At 40.8% G+C, this 27,628-nt stretch overlaps 1 protein-coding gene across 9 annotated transcripts in view; it reads left to right on the plus strand.

The window, feature by feature from the left end:
* Positions 1-20,432, plus strand: part of MBNL2 (muscleblind like splicing regulator 2) — a 68,996-nt gene extending 48,564 nt beyond the window's left edge. For 6 of the 9 annotated variants that reach the window (XM_009949878.2, XM_009949879.2, XM_086482038.1 and 3 more), the window contains 2 exons: positions 13-166; positions 20,305-20,432. In XM_009949878.2, coding sequence (XP_009948180.1) covers positions 13-166; positions 20,305-20,432 — 282 coding nt within the window. Of the gene's footprint in view, positions 1-12; positions 167-3,387; positions 3,424-20,304 lie in introns of all 9 variants that reach the window. The other 3 variants (XM_086482033.1, XM_086482034.1, XM_086482037.1) reach the window with 1 other exon arrangement.
* The last annotated feature ends 7,196 nt before the right edge of the window (positions 20,433-27,628 follow it).

Genomic DNA, 27,628 nt, shown 5'->3' on the forward strand with positions numbered 1-27,628 from the left:
TCTCATTTACAGGCCTTTCCTCCTGGTGTTCTTCACCCTTTACCAAAGAGACAAGCACTTGAAAAAAGCAATGGTGCCAGTGCCGTTTTCAATCCCAGTGTCTTGCACTATCAACAGGCTCTTGCCAATGCTCAGTTGCAGCAACATGCAGCGTTTATCCCAACAGGTATGTTGTACCACATTGAACCAATTTTGTGTTCCTTACGTAGCCTCCGCGTCAGGCACTTGCACTTAACAGGAGGTTTTATTATGCTCCCTGCCCTACTTGAGGTGAAGTCTGCACAGATATATTTACACGTTGTTTTAATTCCTCCTGCAAAGTATGAAAATTGAAGCAGAAACTTCAATATGCCATTAGGCTGCTTTTCACATTCAAGCATTGTTCATCATTTTCCACAGTTTGGCCCTTTTTTCCTATCTTAAATTGGCTGTATTTTGACTTCTATATGCCAGTGCTCTCCTAGGAGATAAGAGGATGAAGTTCTGCTAATGAAAATGCTGGAAAGAGCATCACACTTCAGAGATGCCATGGGGAGTGTGCCAAGGCACATCCTCCTCCTCCTTCAGGTGCTGTTTTGCAGCCATGGGGCTTACCCCAGCCACACATGAGCGGAGCAAGAAGGGGAGCACCAGCCATAACCTTCCAGTTGATACCTGCATGGAAGCACTGGGAAAACACATTGCTCCCTGCGGCTGCCCTGAAGGGCTTTGAGGCATCAGATGCATTTGAGTGGTTTTCATTTTGGAACACCACCAGAACATTTCCTAGCTTTTGTGGCTAATAGCTGGAGTTAGAGTTCTTTATAGGGGTGATCTGAAGACGAGTGAACATAATTTGCATTTCAGTGCTTGGAACTCTGTAAAAATTAGAGCATTCAGACATGGCTTGAACTGCACCATGGCTGGTGGCAGGGCTTCTCTTTAACCCTTTAAATTGTGTCAGTCACCCCCACTCCAAACTTCCCAAAGGTAAATATCCTGCCTGATGAATTCTGTGATTTCATTTGTAATTAACAAATTACATATTTTAGTTTCAGAATGTTATCAAGTATGAACTTCCAGAATCATTTAAAACTACGTGTTTGCAAATGCGCTTGACATTTCAGCAATGTTATTTTAGTGTGTAGAAATAATATCAGTTAAACAAGGAATGAAACGCGACACACAATGATTTCCCAATCTATCAGCATTCCCATATGTTTTTAAAGATAGAAACAAACACAGATGGCTTTGACTTTATGGAATTTTGCTATAAGGCCTGAGTAACAACCTTGGAGCCTGCCCCTGTATTTATAATAGTAAGTTATAGCATGCTGTATTTTTAGCACATTGGTGCACCAGAATATCTGTAGCAGAAAACATACTGACATTTATGGGAGTGTTTGGAAAAAAAAAAAAAATAAATTGTGAGACTGCCTATTTGGACATGAATGGAAGACTTCCCTGTGCTTACAAACATACAGAAATTTCCACAAATTTATTTTACGATGTAACCCTGAGAGTTTGCAGTATGATATGCATTATTCCTTCTCTTAAGCACTCCCTTTCAGGGCTTATCGCTATTAGTTGCAATTGCCAAGGATTTTAAATTAACTATGGAAAATACAGTAGTTTAAACCTTTTTCAGTGAAATAGCATTTGGATATTTTCCAGACTTTTGGAGTGCTCATGCTTCCTTAAGTAGCTCATTCTTTGTGCTTTTTATTGCCCATTCCTCTTTCCAACTAGTGGTTGTAATTATAGTTTTATCTTAGAAATTCCTGATGGTAGGAAGGGTGGATCTTGGAACCAAACCTTAAGGTCCAGGTTGTTGGCAAGCCCCATAACAAGTGGATGAAAAAAGAAGAAACAGAGGGGTAACGCAGCAGATGGAGCCCGAGCCCAGAGTAGAAAACCTTTCTCAAGTGTGTCAGCATCTAGAAAGGATGTTAGAGAGAGGAGTGGGGTTTGGGAGGAGGCTAGGAAAGGGGAACACTCTCTATATGATTGGGTGTCATAAGCTTTTCATTAAAGATGCTGTGTCTGATATTCCCACGTTTCCTGGGAAGGTTGGATTTGGTGGGTGTAAGGACTGTCATGCCACCGTGGTCTAAGGAGCAACGCATGACATTGTCTGTTGGATTTTAAATGATTATGTGGTATTTTCTGAACTGTTATAATTTTCAAATGTGTTCCTTGTGTGTGTGTGTGTTAAGTTAAAATTTAAGACAAGTTTTGCTGCTGGAATATATATAAAACTTAATTGTTTTATATAACTTCTCTGCTTTCTTAACCACTTGCTCCCGTAATAAAAAGTGTGGGGCTTGACTTAGCATGGCTTAGCTCCAAAGTTCTGCACTTTGTTTGTTTCACATCAGTTTGATTGCTTTGTCACCTTCTCCTTATTGTTTGATGAATGATCTTAAAAACAACAGATCTTTTCTCTCTTCCCATTGCTGTTTGTTAGTGTTTCTATAGCCTCTAGAGGAGGAACTTTGTGTATTCTCTGGGGACTGTTCCTGAGTAAGGTCATTCATAGTTACACTGCTACTCTGGTGGTCTGATAAGGGGCTGCAGTAGTAATTAAGCAGGAATACAAGAAGCATATTTGACTTTGTATCAAATATGCATGTGCCTGGGACTAGTCTCCTCACCTGCTCACCTTCACCAGCTTGCTATATTCACTGTGCTGAAAATACACTGTTCATTTTTTTTCATTTGGTCTCCCCAGAAAGGTTGAAGGTGCACTACACACTAAAACTAAAGTGCATGGCAGGCAAGCAGTCCTTCCAGAGCATCTCTGAGGTGTGCTGGCACGTTGCACACTTTGAGGTGTTTAACGTGGGGAATTGTCACAGTCGTGTTTTCTTTAGTCAGAAACAACTCTCCACCTCCCATGTTGTGTTAAGAATGAGTACATTAACATCAAATGCAAATTTGGCAAGCCCCTGCAGAACAGTATTGGCTAACTCCATTTGAACGTATTACTCTGCTGGACATCAAAAAGTTGGTGAATGTTGATCTGTGCAACACTGAGCTGTCTGAATTATGCAGAGTTCTAAAATTCCCAAATAATGTGATTTTTAACCAAATATGTTTCTATAAACAAAAACCAGTTGCTGCAAAGTACTAAGTGAAAGGATAAAAGTATTCAATAAAAAAGTTTATGAAGTATCTTGCATATAATACAGAAACGTGCCAAAAGTCACCAAGTATACTGAGGAGTTTAGTAAGAACATAATGACCTTTTTTGTGTTAAAGCAAAGCTACGAATGACCTTACAGTTTCATTTAACTAACGTACTTCTCTGTGGTTATGCTTGAATCTCACTTTGAATGTTAACTCTAAACGGCTAACCTGTTTCTTCCCTTTATCCACTTTTTTCACCTATCATTGCATGACACGCAGGGTCAGTTTTGTGCATGACACCCGCTACCAGTATTGGTAGGTTCCAAATTTCTTTATTGATTTCTTTTTATATTGTATATGATGTATATTCACTTGTTTCAAAAATCCTAAGGCAAGATTTAGGCAGTGACTAGAATTGAGGGTTCGCTTGTCCTTCTGGTTGACTTTGCAGAGTGTTTAGATTTGTAGATGAACGCTGCAGTTTAGGTGTGGTATCACCTGCTATAACAACTACACTGCAAAAGCATAATACCATGAATTCCAGTCTGCTTTTCAGTTTTCAAAGTTTTATTTCTCTTTATATTTTATATTGTCTAGTACTATAAAATCATAAAATACTGGAAAAAGCCAGCAAATTTCATCAGTGTTTTAAAGTTTCATAGTGGTGTGCCTATTTCTCCTTTTTGCTGTGTGTTAGAAAGTTTTATCAGCGTTTCCCAGAAATGCCTACTTTGATCCACAGAGGTTCTGTTGAAACCCATGATATAAATCTCGCTCCTCCTTTAAATATGTTTGCAGCTTGGAATTAACATTTTGGGCATGCAAAATGGAAGCCCAATGCAACAGCCTCTAAGATGGAAAATTAATCTTTCTTCTATTCTGTAGCCCTGTCCCAGTGTGGGTTTTTTTTTTGTGGGACTACTCAGATAAGCAGTTAAAATACCAAGCCTTTAAAACATCAGGTTAATAATTCTCCCATGAAGATGCTGTTCAAAATTCATTCTTAAAATGAGCCAAAGCAGCAACTTCCACAAAATCGACCTTGCTTTTTTAGATCAAACAAAGTAGTATTTAAATCAGGAAAATTATTATCATCCTTCTCCTGATTTTTGCCTCAAAGTAGATGGTAATGTAACTCTGATAAAGTCTTAATAGTTATGGAATGCTAGTAGAAAAAAAGAATAAATTGGATTATAAAGGAAGACAGTGAGTATCTGGCTTACTTCAAAATGAAGATACATGAAAATAATTATTTTTTAATTGTGTTTAAAAATTAAGATAAACATTTATCAGTTTCCTTCCCAGTACAAACCACTGTATTTTTTTTTTAGTAGAATTTTACTTTGGAGTGCTTTATAGCGATACTGGGGGAAAATGAATTGCCCATGTAACAACTCTCAGGTAATGGGCTATTTTGGTAGAACCATCATTTGCACAAGTAATCCTCTTGTTAGAGGTAACACCCGCATTTTCAGTGGTCCTTGCTCTTTTTTTTCTGGGAATCGCCGATTGTGTTGACAACCTTCCTTTAATTGTACTTGTAATAAGCTATTTTCCCTTTTTTTTTATTTCTCCGCCACGCTTTCTCGCTTTGCACTGTGATTGCATGCCATCTGCCGGTTTAACCCATGACGATGGCTTGCCGCTCTTGATATTCACCATGCCAAAAATACCACTTCTCTTACCATAATGCTGCACCCTCCTGTTCATTGCTTCCATGGTTCCCCTCCTGAAAGTACCCATGATGCACAACGCTACGGCCGCCACTGTCTCTGCAGCAACAACTCCTGCAACAAGTGTTCCCTTCGCCGCAACAGCCACAGCAAATCAGGTTTGCTCCTTTTAAAGCTTTCTTTCACAAGATCCCGAACTCTAAATGAGTGCTGAGATTTTTATTTTAATTTTTTTTTTAACAAAAAAAATTCTCCCGGAGAATTTTTTTTTTCTGTGTTTACCCCATCCAATTTTACTTTTATTTTTAAGTCGTTTATAGCAAGTGTTTGTGGGACAGGTTGCACTTATTTAGAGTTAACATTTGTTGCAAATAATGATGTAGCTGTGTTTTGTGTTGCAATGTTTGTACCTAATTATTGTGTAATTAACCCAGCTGGAGTTAGAATCACTGTAGTACTGGACTACTTACAAAAGTCTATTATTAACAACTAAGTTCAAAAAGAAGATCATCACAGGTTACAAACAGTGGGGTGTGTTTAATGTGTTAACGTAGCCTTCTCCATGCGATGTGTGGAAGTGACTAATTTGTAAGCATGGAAGCTGTCTAAAATCACAAGTGGGACAGGGCAGCTGGAAAAAAAAAGAAAGAAAATGGAATGTTTTCTGTAAATGCTAGTGATCAAAACAGCACTCGAGATATTTATGACTATGCCTGCTTTAAGTTTGAAACTGTATGTTTAACCTGGGAATTTTATTTCCCTGAGGAAGGACGTTGTTACAAAGAACCCTAGGGTTATTGGCAGAGGCAGGCTAGGAAAGATGATGCTTTCTCCTTTTCTTCTTCAGTTTGTTATGTTAATGGCAGTTTTCATTTTGGTAGGGCTTCACCCTCCTCCTGTAGGACCTGATTCCCAGGGAAAATGTATTTATTGCGGCTCAAAGTATTGCAGCTCCATTGAGGCTATGGAGATTCCCACCCTGATGCGCCCAGCCATCTGCCAGGATAGGAGTTTGCCCAGCAGTTGGGTCACTCTGGCTTTTCTATTGTTTTGGGACCATGCTCGGGCACTTCCACCTGAGAGCTGTTTTGCCTCAGGTTTTGAGAGGTCAAACTGAGGAGGAAGCAAGTGGATTTGCTCACCAAGAGAAAGCAAAGGGCTATGTCCCCATCACCTTTCCTTGTGTTGCTCCTGGCCAGACTGACAAGCTCTTGCAGACCTAATAGAAACGCTCGCCTGTTGATTCATTCCCCTCCACCTGCCAAGGAATTACAAAGAAATCAGTGAAAATGTTTTGCTTAATAATGTTATACCAGCAGATTTATTTTTTTTTTTTCACTGTTGGTCCCAAAACTATTTAAGTATCCCATGGGAAAATAGAAGTTGCCACAAGAGTTTATTTATAATCATTTAGGAAAAATATACTACCTCTGAAATACACCCTACTTCCTGAAAGAAACACAAACCAGTCCATTTTCTCTATTTTTTTTTTGAAAGGCTCATTTGCCAACATTGTGGTGTTTGTGCTCTTAGCATTTTCATCAGAAGAAGGTTGTCGTTTTGTGTGTTTTTTTCTGAGACCTAGCTTGGTTTAATGAAAAAATGCTTGGGATGAGGAGGAAAGTGCAGCAGCCAAATGGTGCATTTCACTATCCTTCCCAGAACAGCCTCTGCAGCAGAAAATTGTTTGGTGGTATCCAGCGTAGTTTTGTGATCCCAAAGTGGTGACAGAGGGACTTGAAGATGCCAAGGGACTATGAGAAAATGGGGCTGTTTGGGGAGGGGGTCAGCTGGGGACCCTCTCCAGTAATGGGAATGCAGCCAGGGCAGCTCTACCACCCGCACTCCTGAGCACCGGAGGGGCTGACTGTGACTGAAGTAGCATAAATACATGTACACCTACAAAAGGACCAGTAAGCAGTCTTTTTTTTTAGCTAATGGGAATACTTTCAAACGAGTAACTAGTGCCACTGGGGAGACATACGTGTGCCTTAATGCACTTTCTCATCTAGCAGGAGAGCAGACAGAGCCCCTCCTTTCCCAGCACAGATTTCGTTTGCATTGGAGGATTAGAGCATTTTAAATTCAACATGAGTTGTAAAAAGTGTCTGTCTCTATTTATTACATATATTTGTGTGTGTATACATACAACTCCATGCTGAAATTACACGATGATTTAACACGGGGATGGGTTTCCACTTGTTTAACTTCGACCATTTGGAAGTTCAGGATCCCGTTCATCTGTTTTTCTAGAAGTCTGTGTTAGGGCAAGGTAAATTGCCCTGGAAGGTCCTCCCTCTTTCTTTTGCCTGTGGAAAGCCCATAGGTGTGTAACCAAAGCTCTGCACCACTACACGTGGAGGAGATGAGTCCCACCTCAGCAGCTTTTCTTGTTGACTTCTGTAGTGCGTGCCGTTGCTGACTTTTTCTTCTTACTCCTGTCTTTGTGTTAGTTATTGCAAATCTTTAAAAGCTATTATAAAAACCTGTGTGTTTGAAAGTAGGGGAAGTAGCAGTAGTTACTACTTCTTTATAAGAGTCAAACCTCCAAGTTTGCCATTTATTTACAACCTCCTAAGAGTTGGAGGCAAGGCTACAACACTGGGAAAAGCCCCATAGTCACTCTGTGGTCCTAGCTCTCATATTTCTTTAGCCCAAGAAACACAGAAGGAGCAGGCAATGAGACATTGTCCATGGTCGTAATGTCCTTTGTTTGTGTCCTCTTGTATGGATTTAAACTCTACTGTGTATTTCAGAAAAGGACATTTTTATTCCCATCTAGGTAAAATTTCCTTTCCTGGTCTGTGCCACACTACTTTACATATGTGTGGGATACTCTTTCCTCTTTCCAGTGTCTCTACCGCACTTTCTTCATCTACCTGCAGCCTTCAGCCCGTCCCATTTCAGCTCCCATGGCTTCTCCTCACAATGCCAGGCATAAATCATTTATCTCAATATCATTTGGCTTAGTATTCTGGCCTGGGGAAAGATTGCTGGACTTCCTTGGGTTGAGTGTGATGATCCCGGTGTCCTTGAAGCACCAGTGGAGGGAGAAGTCAACATCCCAAAAGTTATGGAATCTCAGCTGATGGCTAAAAAACCCTAACCACTCTAGTCCAGTAAATTATTTAGTATCTGCTGTCAGCTTGTATTTTGAAAAAAGATGAACTATGTCTCCTGTATATCCTTTCTTCCTGAAAATAACATGAGTAACAGCTCAAAATGTGCGTGCATTGACACATGCAGAGTCGGTCATGCTTGGCCAGCAACTCTACATGTTGGTGTTCAATGCATGGCACAAGGCACGTGAGAAGATTGTGTAGGTTTAAAGGCTATACCATAGTACATCCATGCAAGGTGACACCAGTTAAGAATATATGGAAAATTTGAAGTTTCTTGCTTTTCCTGAATTATGGAAGTTAGATTTTAAAACCAAAATAATTTTCTTGCAGTGTACTTCAGAGGGGAGGATAATCACTTTGGCTCAGTGCAATGAAAGCAGCATGGAGCAAAAGTGCTTTAGCAAATGGTGTTTTACAAATCCTGATTAAAAACTGACTCGGTTGATACAAGAACTGGTGGTGGTGCTGTTCACTGTGTGTGGACATCTTGTGAGGGGGTGTCCCCGCTTACTCTAGCTGCCAGGCTGTGATGAGAGGGGACAGAGGGTGGGACTTCAGCTTGGGATTTCCAGTGAAAGGCAGGTGAACATCCAAAGGTACATGAGGAGTCCGGGAGCCTGACTGATCAGAGGTGAGATGTCCTCCCTTTTTCCCTCAACCCCCCTTCACAACAGCTACAGCTGTTCCCATCAGGGTGGAGCTGGAAGCCGCAGCTGCTTAACCTCACTTCAGGGTTAGATCCTTAATGAATTTACTTTCAGTTGTTGTTTGGGGATGCTGACAACGTTTTCTTGGAGGATGGAACCAGCAAAGTTCCAAGTAGTGTGAAGTAACAGTGAGAAGCAGCGTTAGGGCATGCATATGGAGGGTTTGGTCCTAGCTCCCTCTAGTGCATGCATGTGGGCAGAAGTATGTAAACCATCTTATTTAAAATATGAATACAGTAACTGTGTGTAATATGCACTTCAGAGATCTTTAACAAAGCTTTTAATTACTACTCCTGTACCTAGTGGACTAGCAGTACTCAAGCAAGCAAGGAAACTGTTACCTGCTCAGCTTCACTCACAGGTAGCCATAAGATTTCACAGAGGCTGATCTATCCTAACGTTATTTGACTGAGGTGTTTTTCTGAATTCTGGGACTGAATTTCAATTTTGAATAATGCCAACGCCTGCTCTGGGGGGACTTTAAGTTTCTAAGTGGAAAGCCTTACTATTGCTTCATTTACATAGATGCATCAGTGAGTCTTACAAGGATTAAAAGGTTAGGGCTAAGCCCGAAATTAAGACACCTCTAAGTGTTGGTGTGTGAGTGTGGGTGTCTACGTGCAAGCTAGAAGTTTAAGTACCCATTGTAGACTGTGAAGGTTATCAGCACAGTCAGATGAAGTCTGGAAAATAGTCTGGCTCACCCTTCAAAAGTCACGCAGGGCTTGGTTCTGTTGCCTAAACATGTGTCTACTGATGTTTAAGATTGTCCTAAGATAACCTTGGATGTCTAGGTTATCCAAGATATTTTGACAAGCTTGGCAGATGCAATACAGGACCTTCACGCTTCTGAACTGGCAGCTGGATGACAGGAAGGAGACCTTAGCCCAAATAGTGCTAAAAGCCTGGTAAGCAAATGACCTGAGCCTGCAGTGGGTGATCCCATGAAGTGATCTCCAGGTTCTCTTGGCTGACTGACTAGGTTGTGTCACCCCATTGGCTGCGGCGGGAGGTTAAGTCACCAGCATTTCTGTGTCTTAACGTGTGTCCTCGAGGTCAGTGGGTGCTTCCTTAGTTCTTGGTTATTACAGGGCAATTACCAAATTCCAAATCATTTTAATGAAAATAATCTTGCTCACATCCTTTCAGTACACAACAGTACATGGCTTTATTTTCTGTAGCAATGAAAATGGGCCAAAGACTGACAGCATAAAAATAGCAGTACAGAGAATGCTGCTTAAAGATGTTATTTAGTGACAACATTATTCTACTAGTTATATGACATTTAACCAAGAAGGAAAAATTAAAAGGCAGATCCTATAGAAAAATTAAATACTCATAGGCCATGTCTGAAAAGAAATAGAAGATCAACAGGCTGTCTCGTGCTAAGGCTTGTGATTATCTAGCACAGCTGTTTTAAATTATGCATCAGCGTTCACACTACATTAGGTGGCAATTATGCAGATATTAATTATGAAATCATTCAGTAGCCTTCAGTTTTGTCAAAATCTATAAAAATACAATGAAGTGAAAACAAAAATAGTTATGTTACGTTCGAGCGCCGCAAACAAAAGGACAATTAAAATATTTGCCCCAGAATTCAAAAGGTAGTTAACATACCGTAAAACACAAACATGGCAAAGTTTGATGGGGATTTGAGATGCCAAGCGTGGCAGCTCCCTGTGGAGGGAGGGGAGCCTGGACGTGCAGCAACAGAGCACCTCTCCTTGCCAAGGTGCCCGCTACGGCAGCCGCCGCTCCCAAAGAAGACAGATCCTCCTTAGACTGAAATGTTATGTGACACCTACTCAAGCTAATTTCTCTTCCTGCATAAAGCAGAAACGCCAGTTGCTCCCGCTTGCAAATATTCCCTGGTGTCCCCAAAAAGGGCTTCCTCTCTGCTATATCCATCTAACCCCAGGAAGCCTTCTGGCAGGGCAGAGGGCTGTCTTCAGCAATGCTGACAAGACTTTTTCTGTCTCATGTTCCCTGTCTTCCATGTGGAAACCTGCTGAACTTGTAAACGGGGAGAAGAGTAGCAATATACTGAGAAAATGAATTGAAAAAATCTGGCAGGTAGTAAGAAACAGCCTTTTTTGTTGGTTAAAAGCAAGCTTTTGAGAAGGAAGGTGGGAAGGGGAAACAAATGTTATTTACATCTTTAGTGCCAGCGTATAACAACGTTACAAATAAGAACCTATGCAAAATTCTTATTAGTGATTTAAAAAGCTTTAATTGCAGTTTCCAAGGGAATGGAGGAACAGATAGGAAAGCACTTCTGCTGTGAATAATAAGTTTCTAAACAATTTTTGTCCTTTTTTTGACTGAAAGTTTTGGTCTAAAAATTCCATAAAGTCCCAAGTTAAATACTCCTATAGAAAATTCTGTTCTAACCACAGAAAGGGCAATTTGAATCTAAGATGAAAAATCCAGAAAAGGAGACAGAAGAACATTCCTTTCTCAGACATTATCAGAGGGGATGCTTGCAGGGAGCGAGCCCTGGGCAGAACACTGTTGTGCATCTAGCGAGCTCACGTATGGTGCCGTGCTGCTCCACATAGACGTACCGGCAAGCCTCGGCATCTGGAATGCAGGACTGAATATCTCACCTTGTACCTGCACCAGGATGGAAAAATGAACCTAACCAATTGTTGATCATGAGAAGTCATTGAAGTAATTTCTCTAGAGAAGGTGTTTGGATAGCAATAGCTTGTCATGGTAGGAAAGGCAAACTTAGACTGCTTGCTGCCTATTTCCTGCTAGACATCCAAGAATCACAAGCCTCAATTCAATGAAGTTATCTTGTCTGAAGACATGGAGTTACATGTAAGTAGCTGTAACTTTTGGGATTAACAGTTTGCAAACTCGGGAAGAGAGAGTTTCCCATCTTAAAGCCCACACCAAATCCCAAGCAGAGTCAAGAAAACACCCTTCAAATAGCCTTGAAACAACTGATGTTAAAAAGTATGTGGCAAAACTTTGTTTTCTTAAACTGTAAGGCAGCAAAGAAGCAATGCCAAAAGGTCACCCTGTAAAATTTAAAGGAAGTCTATTTTAAGTCTCATGCAAACTTTAACCAAGTCTTTGTTTTACTTTAAATAACATTTTTTGGTCTCTTAAGATAGCATGTTGTTTCTGTGTAGATGATGAAGACTTCTGGCAGACTTGCATACAGAGTTTCAGATCAAGTGCTTCTATACAGGAAGCCAGGGGGAAGAAATGGAAAATCTCTGGTTTGGGTTTTTTTTTAGAAATTCCCCCATCACACACCCCTGCCCTGTAGAGAAGGACTGAAACCTGACTTCCTCTGATAGTCTGCTAGATGGCACTGTCATATAACATGAGCAGTAAGCACAGGCAGCCACTTCTTTCTTTTATGTAACAAAAATCAAGACATATTTCCCTTTCCTGTTATAGACTGTTTTAGCTTTCATATCACTGCAATTAAATAAATGCATTTATGTTTGATATGATAACTTCTTTTCCTGTTCCTGCTTTCAATTATTCAACAAATGATACTTCAACAAGTTGAGTAAAAGTCTTTTGGGGCATATATTTATTATTTAAACATAGGAAATTTTTTCTGAGGTCAAGTCATTTTGTAGGCATTTGGGGAAAAATGAGTTTGTTTCATTGTGCTTAGCACGTACACACAGCTCATGTGAGTCTGTTTTTTTCCATCATAAAATTTTAACAACATAGTGCAGTGCAGAGCTCCAGATGTACTTGTTTAGGATTCTGTTCTTTGAAATAATTGCATCTGGACATCTCTAGCTGCTCCAACTATTCTCCCTTGAATTAAATGAATATCGTATTTTTCTGTCAGTGTATGATTTATTGCCCACCAGAAATGTCAGTCTTTGGCTTTGAGTGTGTAGGAGGCTGCCTGTATAACCACAGTGGAAACATTTATTTATTTAATTGCTTGTTGTACCTGTCGTGACTTTCAGCTTGAGGCAGAGATTTGTTAACTTTGACTGACTTCATTTTTGGCACAATATTATCTGCAGTGACACACAATAGTATATATATTTGTTTATGTGGGAGTATTCAGATAAGAAGAAAATTAAGGAAGCAGTAGGCAGCCAAAAGTCAGGAACATTAAGATTTCCTCATAAAAGCTGTAAGTATAGTGAGTTTTATAAAACTGACAGAAGTGTTTTAAGTGTGGCGTCTGATGACCAGCCTTGATGAACATGAATTTGGTACTTTTCTGCATTTAAGTTCTGGATGTTGCAGTGGACCATCTCTTGCTCGCAGAGGAGCATGAACTAGAGCACCAGGTTTTGGGAGAGGAATGGTTTCAGAGTGGTGGTTACTGCTGGGGAACCTCCAGAAGTGCTAGCCATGCTCTGCACTGGCAGTGTTCGCCTAAAAGGGGTGCCATATGTGTAGTGACAGCCTCATCTTACATGATTTCAGCATGCATGATGCCTAAGATGAAAACAGAAAGCAGGTTTTGTTAAAAGAAAAAAAAATTCTAGGTGAGGACACCTAAGAAAAGTAGGTTTTGAAAAGTAACACCCTACAACAGGAATACGGGTGCTTTCACAGGTAATGCACAACTTGTGTTTGGCCTTTCCCTCCTTTGTGCTCTTAGATCCACTGTGTAAGATACTATTCTGGCAGTAGGAAACTATTCTGGCAGTAGGAAAATGACCTGAAAGTAGGAACACAGGTGATTGCAGTACCTCAGACCTGCTGAATCATAAAATGGAGTAACTATTCAAAACAGTCACTGTATGGGTGCTCCTAAAATATTACAGCAGTGGTTTTTCTCATTTCTATGTAGTCTGTCTGCTGCCTGTGCGATTAGTTAAAAATAGATTTTGGTAGAATAATTAGAGTATGTTATGATCAATTTTTAGTACTGCATTATTTATTACTTTAAAGAAGAATAAATAAAGACAGATTGCTTTCATTTTTTAAAAAAAACAGTCCTGTTTCTTCAGAGTGAGTAAATACCTATTAAGTTGAACTATAATATTATACATTATTACTTGAGTAAATACCTATTGAAGCTTATAAGCATGCTAAGGACTTGGCAGCACAAGTGGCTTTGGACTCTTTTCCAGGACCTTGTGAATATTGAATGAGAAGAATGACGCTGTTGAACCTTTGGCTCTTTGGGAATCCATAGTTGCCTTGATCTTTTCTTTACATCAGCTTGAAGAGCTGGATTCAGACAAGGTCTTCGTCAGCTTTATGACACCCTGATTGGCCAACAGCTTGTGCCTGATGGAATGAAAATCTGCTAGCAGATGTGTCCACTTCAGCATGGACACTGACTCTCAGCCATTTCTAAAGGCATATTATCAACATATGGGACAGGCAGAACTGGGCACCCAGGTTTAGGGAAGAAAAGAGAGGATGGAGCAGGGCACCAGAATTACCATGTCAGGGGATGGGCTGTGAGAAAGCCAAGAAAATAAGACCTGATGCCCCCTATATTAGTCACTGTATGGGCAGGCAACCAAGGAGATCATCTGTGGTGTAGACATCTCACCCTTTATATACAAATCAGAGGTCACCTTATTGATGAGCAAAGTAGACAAATGTATTGGGGATGCATTGGATTAATGGAGAAGCAATAAGATAAAAATCCTCCTTCACCTCTGAATTGAAACGAGATCCACATTTAGTGAGAAAAATAAAGCACGTATACATATTAAATCATAATATGCTGGAAATGAAGATGAGGTTTGTGGACATCAAGAGAGGAGGAGTAGCAAAGGAAAGAAGCCAGTGGAGCTCAGTGTGTTTATGAAAAGTGATGAAGTGTTCAGCAGTGATAGCAGGGGTAGCAAATTGCTTTCAGAAGGTCTCTCCAACCCTATTAGTAGTTCCTTCAGGTTTTGTTTGGGGATACATTTATTTGGGTTTTTTTCTTCTCTGTGTTTGCAGATGACCCTGTAGAAAGGTGCTAGTTTGACACTAGTTCTACAGGGGTATGCACCGGTGACCATGAATTTTGCAAGTGGAAAGGAACAAATGAGTGAGGCAGGCCTAAGGTTAGATGGGTGCATGAACATGCAAATCTTACTTGGTAGAGACAAGGAAGGGAGGCTCTTGTGGCAGTGACAATACCTGCAATGTAGTGCAGACAGTAGGTCAGGAGGGGACTTCCAGCGGGGGGATTACAGCTAGTGCCAGGACCAGGAAAGAGGGCAGGACAAGAGCTAAGGGGGGGGGGGGGGGGCGGGGGGGGCGGGGAGGTGAGGTGTGTGTACCCGAGCGCCTTTCCACCCTGAGCGTTGGGAGGAGGCAGGCTGCTTTTAATGCAAGAGTTGGAGCTGGCTCAGCTGCTAGTCACTTGAGGTCAGGGGCAGATCCCATCGCTTGGGGGAGTGTCGGTGGGAGGCCTGGGGTGTGGGATTGGAAAGCTTAGGTTGGTGCTCCATGGAGGTGCTGCTGCTGAAGCCATGGAGAAATAGAAGGTGAAGAAGTCTATCTATAAGGCTATGTAAAAATTGAGTAAGACCAAGCATAACTGATAGGATAGTGATTACTCTCAGTATACGTCTGACTATTTACTCATCCTTTTCCACTTTTGATTAAGAAAAACCAGACTGGTTTATTTTGAAGAAAAAGAACAAGGCGCATGCCACAAAAAAGCATTCAAAGAGAAAATGAAAAATTAAGAGATGGAGGCATTTCCCAAAGGCATGGGGAAATATAAATAGTCTTGGGTTTCATGTCAAAGGGAAGAAATACTTGGTGTTAGTTTTATTTTTAGAAAGCGGGAGAAGTTATGAGACAGCCTGATATGAGCCAGCTGTCTGAAAATATCTGTCATTTTTAATGTATACCCTAGATATATCTGACCAGTCTGCTACTCGTGTGAAAAACATGAAAATAGAAAATGTCACTGTGGAAGGATTCATCTGCCCTGACGCAGGTGTCTAAAAGTTAAATACTTCAGTGTGAACCGTTTGCCACAGACTCTTATATTTGGTAGAGGGGAAAAAAGCATCGTGAGTTGATAATCTGTCTCGTGCTAAAAGAAGTTGCCTGAGGTAGGCTAGGAAGATGTAAAATAGGGTGACCAGCTAAGGCGTATATGTCTAAAATAATCTGAGATGAATCTTGTCTACAAGAAACTCCTATTACTACATTGCTTTCAAAACGAAAGGCTGAGCAGTCTAAAATGTTTACTACATATGAGTTCATTTTTGGAGGCATAATTGCTTCGCAGTGTGGAGGTCAAATATGATCTTAATGTCCCCTTGAAATGTATTAACGCTTGTAGAGCAAAGTGTGATTTGGAGACATAATTTCAAAACTTCTGAGAGAAAAACATGTCAGAGGTAGATGCAAAGTCATGTTTTCTAGCTGATCCACTATGACAGGTCCTCAGTTGAACAAGAGTTCATGTACACTGAATTCATGCAGAATGGTAAATTTTCTGTATTCATCATTGTATAATAAATCGGGAACTGGAAACAGAATTTAACACAGAATAAAGAAGCTTTGTGAGTTGTAACTTCAAAACAGAAAATCTCAAGGCAAACAGCGTTCTTGAAATTCACAGTACCCAGTCTTGATTCTAGGTAATTTAGTTAACTCTGTGAATTATATCAAGCAAAGCAGTGCACATAGTAACTTGGGTGTCAGAAATGAGTTCACAAAGGTGGAATTTCTACCTTAATTTAAAAGAGATTCTCAATTTTACTTTTTAAGTATTGAGACAATAGTCGATCGCAGCCATCTTTGCTGGGTTTGAGGAGAATCCCAAGCTGACTTTGATTTGTCTGCTGCACACCATGGGTTGGTAGTTCGATGAGAAGCTGAAACCATTGGTAGTAACATCTCTCTTGGTTGTCATTCCCATGGATGACACTGCAGAACTCTTATGACCCTTAGGAGCAACCCTGGCTGAATTTAGGGATGTTTGAGCACTGAAACAGCCTGCTCAGAGAGGTTGTGGAGTCTCCTTCTCTGGAGACATTCAAAACCCACCTGGACGCATTACTGTGTGATCTACTCTAGGTGGTCCTGCTCTGGCAGGGGGGTTGGACTAGATGATCTTTCGAGGTCCCTTCCAACTCCTAACATTCTGTGATTCTGTGTTGCACAGGGGGCTTAATGGCCACTGTAGTCATTCAGAGATCCTGAAGGTAAAGGTCTAGAAGAGCCATGCTTTGGTAGAAAATAGAGAAAGTCTTGGCATTTGGGAGATGAAAATGCCACTCTAAAGAGCTGGAAAATTTGGGAAAGCAAATGCTTTTTGGTGGTTAGGAAGTAGTTTACAGAAATTTAGGTTCTCTCTATGTATTACTAGTTTCAGTGAGGTCTAGCAACTAACACTGGCACAATTTTAGTGATTTTAGTCTAAAGGGTAGCCAGCTTTCTGGCACTTCGAGCAGGTTCCAAGCAAAAAAGCATTGGAGAGGGTACGCTATATCTGTGATTGCCTCCAAAAAATGCCCTTTGCTGTTAATAAATCTTCTGTGCATTACTACCCCAGGCTGTAAATGCCAGGCCATTCTGCTTATGCTAGAAATAGTGTTCGTATTAGCAGCAGCAGGTATGTTTTCTGGCACGTCTGTATCCACACCTGTGGATCTTATCCATGCAGAGCATATGAAAATGCTTTCCCATGCTTGACCTGTAGACCTGTGTGCATGGGACACTGCACACTCATTGTATAGTCTTTATTTTTCAGGTTTTTATGGTAGAAGTGTCAATACATTATATCAAGTTGCTGTGAAGTGTAATGATATAATAGTATCACTGCAAATACGACAAGACATATATATGTATATCTGAGATGTAGTTCTTCGAGCAGTAGTGAACATGAAGTTGTTGGACCTATTTACAAGTAAAGAGGGAGTGCAGACTCTGTAGTTAAGTGTTTGCAGGGATGTTCCTTCGTTGATCTGTCCTGTACAGCTTCTCCTTTTTTGGCATGCAAGCGATGGAGCAATTAGCAGCAATGCAGGCTTAGATAGCCTCTGTCTTCCATCATAGTTTGTTACTTCATTTGTAGATTAAACAGAAGAGGTTCACAGTGTGTTTTCCATGTAAAGTAGTTTAGCATTTTATGTTTCTTTGTCAGACACAGTGAAAAAAACAGTCGCAGAAGCTGATACGTGCATATGTAGCTATGGCAGAGTTGTGCCATCTGAGAAATAGGGTGTGAACTTGTAATTAAAGACTAGGGGATACATTTTACACTTTGTGGCTAAGGTTAAAAAAAAAATTCTAGCTCCTCAGTTCTGCATCTCCACACTAGTTCTGAAGGAGAGATTTGAATTTTTTTTTTCCAAGGAGGACTCCTACGTGTACTAGAAATAGCCAGGGTGCAGCATGACCTAGTTACGCCCCCTGCACGAGCGGTGGCACAGCGGGGATGATGTGGGAGCAAGCCGGCTTTGTAGCCACTGGCAGTGGGAGAAGCATGGTGGGGAGAGCTCCAGCTGCTCCTCCTGCACCCACGGCCAAATAAACAGGACGTGCTCGCACACAAAAGGAAAGTGTTGACATTGTCCTCGCTGTTTCCTGAGTTTCAAGAGAAGGGCAGAAACAGCAGGAATAGGGATGGGGTGGTGGAAGTCCTTACCTGCGCTCTGCAGCTCACCAGCACAGGGCAGAGAAGGGGTCCCTGCTCTTTCACGCTGCCCAGGACCCCTCCATCCTGTCTGGCACATGGCAGGGTGAGTTGCACTTGGATTAATCAAAGTACCAGGGATAGTCCTACCCTTTTCCCAAGAAACAGCCTGAGACTAGGCCCTCTGCCTTCTCTGTCACACATTTTGGGGGAATCGGGAGCATCAGTCTTGTGGGGCTGTTTGACCTTTTAGGACCTTTTGGCATAAGGGGCAGTGATCTTTCTGCCTGTACAGGGATAAAAAAGCTATAGGAAAATGCAAATTTATCCCCTCCAAAGTTGGCAGACGATGTTGGCAGCTGCAGTGAGTGTCTGAAATTCTGGGGGTTTTACACTGGGTAGATTTCAGGTTCTGTCCCATTAAATCAGACCTTAGGATCCCTTAAATACACTTGCGTGATTATGGCTAACCCAGTATAGCTAAAGCTGCTTTATTAATTACATTGACGTGTTGGGTTGTAACATGCTAAAAATATCAGTGCTGATAATCTTGGTCACTACTTATTTTCAGCATGGCTACGTTCTTTGTCAAAACACCGTGCTGTAGATGGACCAGGGTTATCACAGGCACGGCTTTATTATTTCAGCAAAGGTATTTCTTTGTTATTTCAATAGGAAACAGAAGATAGGCGATAAGCTAACAAACTCACAATGGGTGGAAGTTCATTAAAAATCTATGTCCTTGTTGTATGTATGATGTATTTAGATGTTAAGCCCTTTGGAGCAGCAGGTGTTTGTACAGTGTCATTACAATGGGGCCTCGCGTGTCACCAGATTTTCAGTGCTGATGAATGACTTTTTGGCATGCCAGCAACTTAGGTGGGGTCAGGGACTGGTAGTTGTGTACAGAGAGCAAGGCAAGTTATGGTTGTGAGGTGTGCTAAAATGTGACTGGGCAGAGGACTAGAACAAGTGCCTTCCACAGAGACAAGCGTGTTTCTTTTAGGCAATCTGTATGTCAGAGGTAGTATGCTGCTGAAGTTATTTTCAAATGCCTTTTTTTTTTTTTTCCCTTTTAAAATAAATATTGCATTAAGCAGCGGTCTAGCTTCATAATACACAAGTAGGTCAAAGTGTTGTCATGACTGTATAACATACCACCTACAAATACAGCTTAAAAATATGTCGAGTGCCAAATCAAACAGGAAGAGCAGGCAATGCACTCTAATTCCTTGATTTGTGCTTAAGTCTGGAGCACAGATTAGCAATGACGTGATAAAACATCACACCTCTGGCTTTTGACATCAGTTTCACCGACAGACGTTTCAAACAGGTGATGGAAATCTGGACTGTTTTCCAATACTGTGAGCAGATTGAGTCTGTTGCTGGGCACATTGTGCATTCAACCTTCGCAGCATTGGAAGCACAAGGGTTTGTATCTGTAAAATGGTTGCTTCATCCTCAGTTTGAGACATTGTGGAGGTAGAGCAGCAAGGTTAGTGACTAGCTAGGTGCACAGAGGTACCGTTACCATCATCCCCCTGGATCCCCTACGCAAGGAAGTGTGGAAAAACCTCTCAAGTTTGTTGACCTGCAGATATTTTTTTTAGGAAAGAAGCAGCTGCTAAAAGTGCATTAAAAAGACAGTTTAGCTTCTTGAAAACACCCAGCCCAGTATATTTTTTTGCTTGTTGGTGATGAGGGCCCTGCCTCCACTGTTTCCCCTGGTCGTTCCTGACTTTGTGGGAGTAGGGTGGGAGCTGGAGAATCGCACAAGGTACTGATGTACTTCTGAGCTTTCTCGGGAGGAGCAGGGCTGCTTCGCTCTCTGCTGACAGCCGGGGCGCTGAGGGCGTACACCCCACCTACGGCCAGGCCCTTCCTTTGTGGTTTCGGCGCCATCTCCGGTATTTTGACAGATAAAATACCTCCTCTGCCTATTCTCACGCACATGAGGATGTGAGTGCAGGAGGAAAACGACCAGGTTTGTGAAACGCAAAACGCCTCCCAGGCAGCGTGAGGATACGGGATGCTGTCCCGTATGAGCTGCGTCCGAGCTTAGTTAGTCCAGCACCAGCCATCTGGGCGAACTGCTCTCCCCACGTCGCCTAAAAGCGCGATCACGCTTTCCTTTGTCTTAACAGATAATCCTGAAATAGCCGGCAGGAGCGGAACGGAGTGTCACGAAGCCTCCCTGCGGACAGCCAAGCACGGCTACTGTACATACTACCCCGTCTCCTCCTCTCTAGAGTTGCCACAAACTGCATGCTAAGTCAAGAATTTGTTCTTATGGACAAATCACAAACTCGAAAAAGCTAGTGCTGCTATGTCATATATGAATATTAAATATGGTATGCTTACTATACTCCAACCTAAAATAGTTAACTACCTGATACCAGCTGTGATGTTTCAAGACATAAAGGGTAACATTTAGTTTTAAAGGTTTTCTAAGCATAGTTTAATTCTTGCAAATATTGTCTTTTCTCCATAATTATACCTAACGGAAATGGTCCAGTTAAGGTAGTCTCGTGAGATTCAGTGGTTTTGGATCTTTCGAGCTCAGCAATAATTAAGTTCTATTGGCTAAAAACTTACCCCAGTTGCAGGTTTAATTTTCATCTGAACTATGATTGGGTTTTTTCTTCTCAGTTAAAAAAAAAAATCTTGGTTTTGCTCCCCTAGCGAGTTGATTCCAAGACAGAGGAACTGAAACACAGCCCAGTGTCCTGCACATCACCCAGCCAATCTGAATATTTTTAGCCAGAAGTCCAAAGTAAAGCACAAATTCTTTAGATGCACATGGTTGGTGTTTGACTTGTATGGAGAAATTGCATTTGAATCATAGCAGAATAGCAGAAGAAAAGTAAAAAATTTTGCACAGTATGAACTTCATACCCCTTTCAATTCCCAAAAGAACAAAGTCTTGAGAATATTATTTTACGAGTATATTTATAATGTTTTTAAAAGAGACTTTGCAGAAGTGCCTAAATTTTGTCACATCAGACTTGATGAAAGTGAGCCTGATGCCAACCATCAAATCTCACCGGAAGCGAATAATCTTTCAAACTCATAGTCAGGTTACCAAAAAGATCCAAGCTGTTAAGAAGTAGCTTCTAGAAGTGTAAAATCAAACAAACAAAAAAAGACCAAACTAACACAAGAAAAGGTGAAAAAAGAAGGCTGTAGATGAAGAGATTTGTATGATACTCTTAATTTAATTAAAATTCAGTTGAGTCACTGAAACTTCATAGGTGACTTTAATCTAGACTATTAACTGAACACTAAGAATGTAGAATGAGATTCAGTTTAATAAATCATTACTGTATTTGCATTTTTTTAATTGGATTATAAGATTGTAACCAGATTAGAGTGGAGAAAAAAAATAGTTCTTTTGTTTTTCTTTAAAAACATATTTTATGTCACAGAAGTATGAAGATATCTTTAATACAATTATATACATGTTATATATACATACATACATATATATGGATGAAGCAGATTTTAATGTTGTTTACTTTTTTAAATACTTTGTTGATTTACAAGGTAATTATATATGTATAATTAAAATTTCATTTGTTTGATTTGAGATTTGTTTCAAGCACTATTGTACCAAATATTTCATATTTCACATTTTATATGTTGCACATGTATCACATAAATGACATAGTTTTTAAATTATTGTTTAAAAAACAAGACAGCTGTTATAAATGGATATTATGTATAATTGTTTGCAGCATAAGTTTTCTATGTGGTCATTATTAGTGATTGCAGTATTTTAACTTAACCTCTTCAGATTGATTGTAAACTATTTTAAACTTTGGCAGCACTGCCTGTTCTGAACGACTGAAGGCACTAACCATATAATTATTTGTCTAGGAAATTATTTTCCGGGCTAAATCTTGTTTGTCCGATGTCTAATTACTATCTATTTATATATAAAGCTGGAGATTTGATCATCTGAAAGAAAAAAAAATAATCACGATTCGATTGTAAAATTAACATAGTGCTTGTAACGTTGCGTTAGTTTTAATTTGTGGAAAAATAATGTATCTTAACTTGTTCTTTAGCAGTTAAGGTATCACCATTATATACTATTAAAACACTAATATTTGTAGACTTTCTCAGTCATTATAACTAGGTAGTTGACACTGCAACTTGCCTATATCTGTCAAAGTTGTTTTTATTTTTTTATAATAGTTAATTTAGGCATTTGGGTAGCTTATTGTATAATACTAAATGGTAAATTATCCATGTTGTTTAAATATTTTATGTAGATAACTCTTCAAGACATTGTTTTGTGTGAACTTTTTATGTTTCAAAATAACTGTTATTCTATGTTTTTTACAATTAATCCAATACTACTATATTTTTTTCCCATGGATGACGAAGCTTCAGATACATCAGGTCTTTCATCCAGATAAACTGACAGACAAAAAGAGAAAATGTATTTTTAATAAGAGATCCACTTTCCGACTTTATGACTTTGTAATATTCCTGAAAACTGTACAAGTACAAACCTATGCTAACAGTAAGGAGGCAATTACAGAGATGTGCAAATACGTGTACAACAGATTCTGCATTTTATTTATTTATAAAGTAATTTTATAGACTATTTCAAAATTTGGGAAGATCTAAAACTATTTTTCTGTATAAATATTATTTGCCAAAACTTTGTTTATATTTAAAAAAAAAAAGTCTAATGAAAATTATTAAATTTTAAATGCTTTGTTTAATTAAAAAAAAAAAAAAACAACAAATAAAACCCCCTAAAAGAACCATGAGATGGGCCAACACAGAGACAGTGAATACTGTAGCTGGGACACGGTTTCAAGTAACCGGAGATGTCTCAGTGTTTATTTTCTTCAAAGGATACAGCACCTCACCAAAATACCTTTTTGTTTGCCTCTCTCATCCAGCCTAATTGACATGTACGATCAATATTTCGGTAACAGTTAAAAGAAACCCCTCCATTCACTCTTTTTCAGCATATAACAACTAGTGGTTTGTTAAATAGCCATTCTATTTCTGTTGTGACGTTAAATTCATTCACCCAATGTACAACCACTGAAATAAAAGGAAGCATTTTAAAATGAGAGCAGAGTTGGGGCAATCATTTCTTGTGGTGCGGTTCTGGGTAGGGGGGCCTGGGGTAACAAATAGTCAAAAGAAAGTGGAGGAGTCTTTAAAAAGTATAATTTTTTTTTTTTTAAATTTATTTTATTTTTTCCTTAATTGCATGTTCAAGTAAAGAATCCATGCACATGCTCTGTGAGGAAGGACATACTCTTCTTCTGCTGGAGATGGCGTGCCAAGGACACCATGCTGCACAGCTTTAGCCCCAGTCATTGTGTGCCTTTCTGCCTGCCTGTGCGTGCTGGGGTGCAGGCAGGCAGTGGTTATCTCAGCAGTGTGGCTCACAGGTGCCTAACCACTGGGGGATTTTTTTGCTGGCACTTCCTTTATGTCCTCTCTTCTTGCCTACATCTCAGAGAGTATTACACCAACAAATGATTCCCATTATCTACTAGTTTCTCTGGGGAGAGCAGCATTGCAGAGGAGTTGCATGTCCAAGGGCAGAGATAGCGTGGCAAGCTAGTGACAGAGGAGGGACTAAAACCTCTAGCTTACAGCTCCATGGTTTCTTCACAACATCTTCTCTGATCTATTTTTTAAAATGCTTTAAAGAAAGGAAATCCAATTCCTGCAGAATCAAGAAGAGTTTGTGTCATATAGCTGTATACATTTCATCAGCAGGAGGCTGGTTTGAAAGGAGTCCAAGGTCACAAGTGATGTGGAAAACCACCAGGTCAACCAGTCAATTTGGATGTATCACAAACGTACTGAGCCAGAAGCCTGCTGAGAACAAGCATGTGGGATGGAGAGGAGACACGGGGATGACTTGCAGGGACAGAGAAGGACTGGAGCATTAGAGGGCTGCAAGGGCATTATAGAGCAGAAGCAGCAAACTATTCAAATTCAACTCCTAATAATTTAGGAGCAGAAGTCCTGTCTGTTCACACTTTCTTATGTTAAACCCCACCCTGGACAGTTGTCAGCTGCCAAGAAGGGTCAGGACATGTCGATTTTCTTGTCTAAAAGCTGCTTTGTTTCTTGTCAACTTTGGCGCTTTTTTGGCAGTGGAGAAGTGCTCATGGGAGCTTTCAGGAACCACACCAGACCAGCAACCTTTGTACACCTCTGCATGCAGAGGATACCCCCTTCAGATAATATCAGTGTTTCCAAAGTGAAGCAACTTACTTCTAGACAAAAGGCTTTAGAAACCTTTGGTATTCCCCCCGCCATGCACGTCCTTACGGAAAGACGGTGGCCACAGCTTTGGTGCCAAAGGCTGCTCCCCTGCAGGGAGCGGTCTCTCGCCCCAGGCCCAGCACTGCGGCACCATTGTGTTGCTCAACGTTAGCCTTCTCTAGAGCAGACCAGCCAGGTCCACACTCACAGCATTTGGCTGTGTATCTCCTCTGGCCCCACATGGTGTAGCCATGGCTATAAGGCATAATTATTATTTTCAGTATGTTTTGCTTGGGTTTCAGTTCAAAAGTCTGAAGTAATCTGAGGGCTGGGGTTTTTTGCAGCCCACTGGCATTAATAGCATGAAACAAAAGGGGATGTGACATCTGAGGGGCTGGAGCCTGCTGGGATGGCTTTGCATGTTTGTATACAGCAAAGAAACCAAAACCGGTTCAACCTTGTCCGCCCTGCATTTTGGGAGTGTCTGTTGAGCCAGTTACAGAACCAGCAGCTGCGTTTTGTTTCAGGAATATTTTTTTTCGCTCCAGAAGACAGCCTAGGAACAACCCAACATTTTTGCATTGTGGGTGATGATGGAAAAAAGGACTTGTGGGCAAGGCTGCTTGATGGTGTGGGCATTGAGTCTTCTGCTAGTGGCATTTATTGCATGAACTCATGGGACCCAAAAAAATGCCTTGCCTGGAATTGCTGAAAACCTTCCTTGGCATCTGATCATATGCACACCGTGCTCTTTATGCCTGTGGTTATTTCTCTAGCCAAGACTTTTGTGGAGTGACCTGCCTTTTTCATGTCATATAATTGACAGTTCTGGAGGCTTTTTGCATGGGTCAAGATGATTTTTATTGCTGGAGCGGGTGGGTTTGTGAGGGCAATAACACTGCAGCTGTTGCATTAAAGCAGTTACTCTTGCTGGTATGTAATGTATTAAAGCAAATAGCCATAGGTATAGAATACATAGTTAGATTATCTGTGAATTAATAAATTACAGAAATGTCTTCTAAATTCTTATTCTTCTAATTCTGTAACTATGGAAACTATAGAAATTGTAGAAAACAAATAGAAATTGTAGAAAATACTTTCTGCTGTAGCAGGGGGAAAAAAAACATTAAGAAATGTGAAAGGAAAATATCGATCTGAGCTGCTTATGAAATGTTGTGTCGCAGTTGCATTATTTCCACCAAAGCTTCTTACAGAGTGAGGAAAATACACTTGGCTTTATGCTTTAGGAAAATCACTACAGGAAAGACGCCCTGCTCTGCTCCTCTCATCTTCAAAGAGCTGGATTTGGATACTACTTTTAAGGAAAACAAATTCTGGTGAGTGTCACTAAACAGTCAGGGTGTAGCCTGCATGGTAGGTGGTTCCTCACAGATTCACTGGACCAAACAGATGCCAGGATGTGGTGGTGACAAGGGTGACCACAATGGTGTAAGGTTCACCTTGTAGGAACAGGCCCCAGGGATGGTCACAGAGGTGCGTGCCTATGCTAAACCTGAGCTGTGTTTACATTTGCCATGAGCACCTCTCATTTTCACAGAAGGGTAGGGGGAGGAAATGCTTTTATTTCCTTGTTTTATGGTTGTAGTCATCACCAGTGGAGCACATTCAGAGATGCTAAAGTTGGTAGCTGACAGCACAGCTCAGGACTGTAAGCACGTGAGTTTTTCACACTTGGAAGCTATTAGGGTGGGATCCAGCTTTCCCTGTAGCTGTCAAGTATTGTTTCAGACACTGCAGGGTACCCACTTGGCCTAAAGCTGCTGCTATGGAGGAGCAAAGGTCTGGGTGGCTATCTTAAGTCTGCGAGCCCTATGCAGGTGTCTCAGAGACTCTACACGTCAGATAAGTTCAGTCAATGAATCCCACCTGTTTTCACAAGGGGCTGTCAATAGCAACAATGGTTTTGATGGATTTTAAAACACCATCGTGCACAAGAAATCACAAAATCATGAGATTAGCTTAAATAGTCCGATAGTTAAAAACCCTGTTCTTCTCTGTAGGTATTTAGTGTACATTCAGCTTGCATATTTAAGCTTTTTCTCTCCTATCGTGATGCCTAGAAATGTTTTTCATGTCACCTAAAATGCCCATGTGGTCAAAGTTAAAGAGCAGCTCATAAAATTCTTGTGAAAGTCATGAAAATTTACATGAATTTTACAGATTTGGTGAATTCAAGATGTTCTTATCGCTTACCATGTTACAGGGAGGAATGAAGAAATATGGTAACCCTTTGGCATGTAATCTAATTTCTTCAGGCTTAATCTTTATATGGGCTTTATTGAATTATTGTGCCAATGAAGGTGTGAAGTTACCAGTATAACTTACTCTGCAATGGTATGAGCTGTCCCTGTATGCAAATAAATTGTTCTGTTTAAATGTTTCATATGAAACGATTGCACCTTGCTCTATCCAATGTAGTTATGTTGCTTTAATTTCTCTGTCTGTAAGGCTTGATAACAAGCTGTCCTTGGACAGGTGTAAGGTAGAGCCTACACATTAATTTCTAGGTAAAAGGCAAGAGTCCTCTTTTGTGTCCTTCCTGAAGCTGAATGTGCTGAAAAGAATCATAGAATCATTAGTTGGAATTAGTTGGAAGATCGTGAAGTCCAACCGTTGACCTAATACCACCATGCCCACTAAACCATGTCCCAAAGTGCTACATCAACACGTTTTTTTGAACACCTACAGGGATGGTGACTCCACCACCTCCCTGGGCAGCCTGTTTCAACGTTTGACAACCCTTTTGGTAAAGAATTTTTTCCTAATGTCTAGTCTAAACCTCCCCTGGCACAACTTGAGGCCATTTCCTCTTGTCCTACTGCTTGTTACTTGGGAGAAGAGACCAACATCCACCTCACTACAACCTCCTCTCAGGTAGTTGTGGAGAGCAATAAGGTCTCCCCTCAGCCTCCTCCACTCCTGACTAAACCACCCCAGTTCCCTCAGCCGCTCCTCACAAGACCTGTTCTCCAGGCCCTTCACCAGCTTTGTTGCCCCTCTCTGGACACGCTTCAGCACCTTAATGTCTTTCTTGGAGAGGGGCCCAAAACTGCACACAGGATTCAAGGTGCGGCCTCACCAGTGCCGAGTACAGGGGCACAATCACTTCCCTACTCCTGCTGGCCACACTATTTCTGATACAGGCCGGGATGCTGTTGGCCTTCTTGGCCACCTGGGCACACTGCCGGCTCATGTTCA

Source organism: Leptosomus discolor, chromosome 1 (assembly GCF_034619465.1).
Source record: "Leptosomus discolor isolate bLepDis1 chromosome 1, bLepDis1.hap2, whole genome shotgun sequence".
Lineage (NCBI taxonomy): Eukaryota > Metazoa > Chordata > Aves > Leptosomiformes > Leptosomidae > Leptosomus > Leptosomus discolor.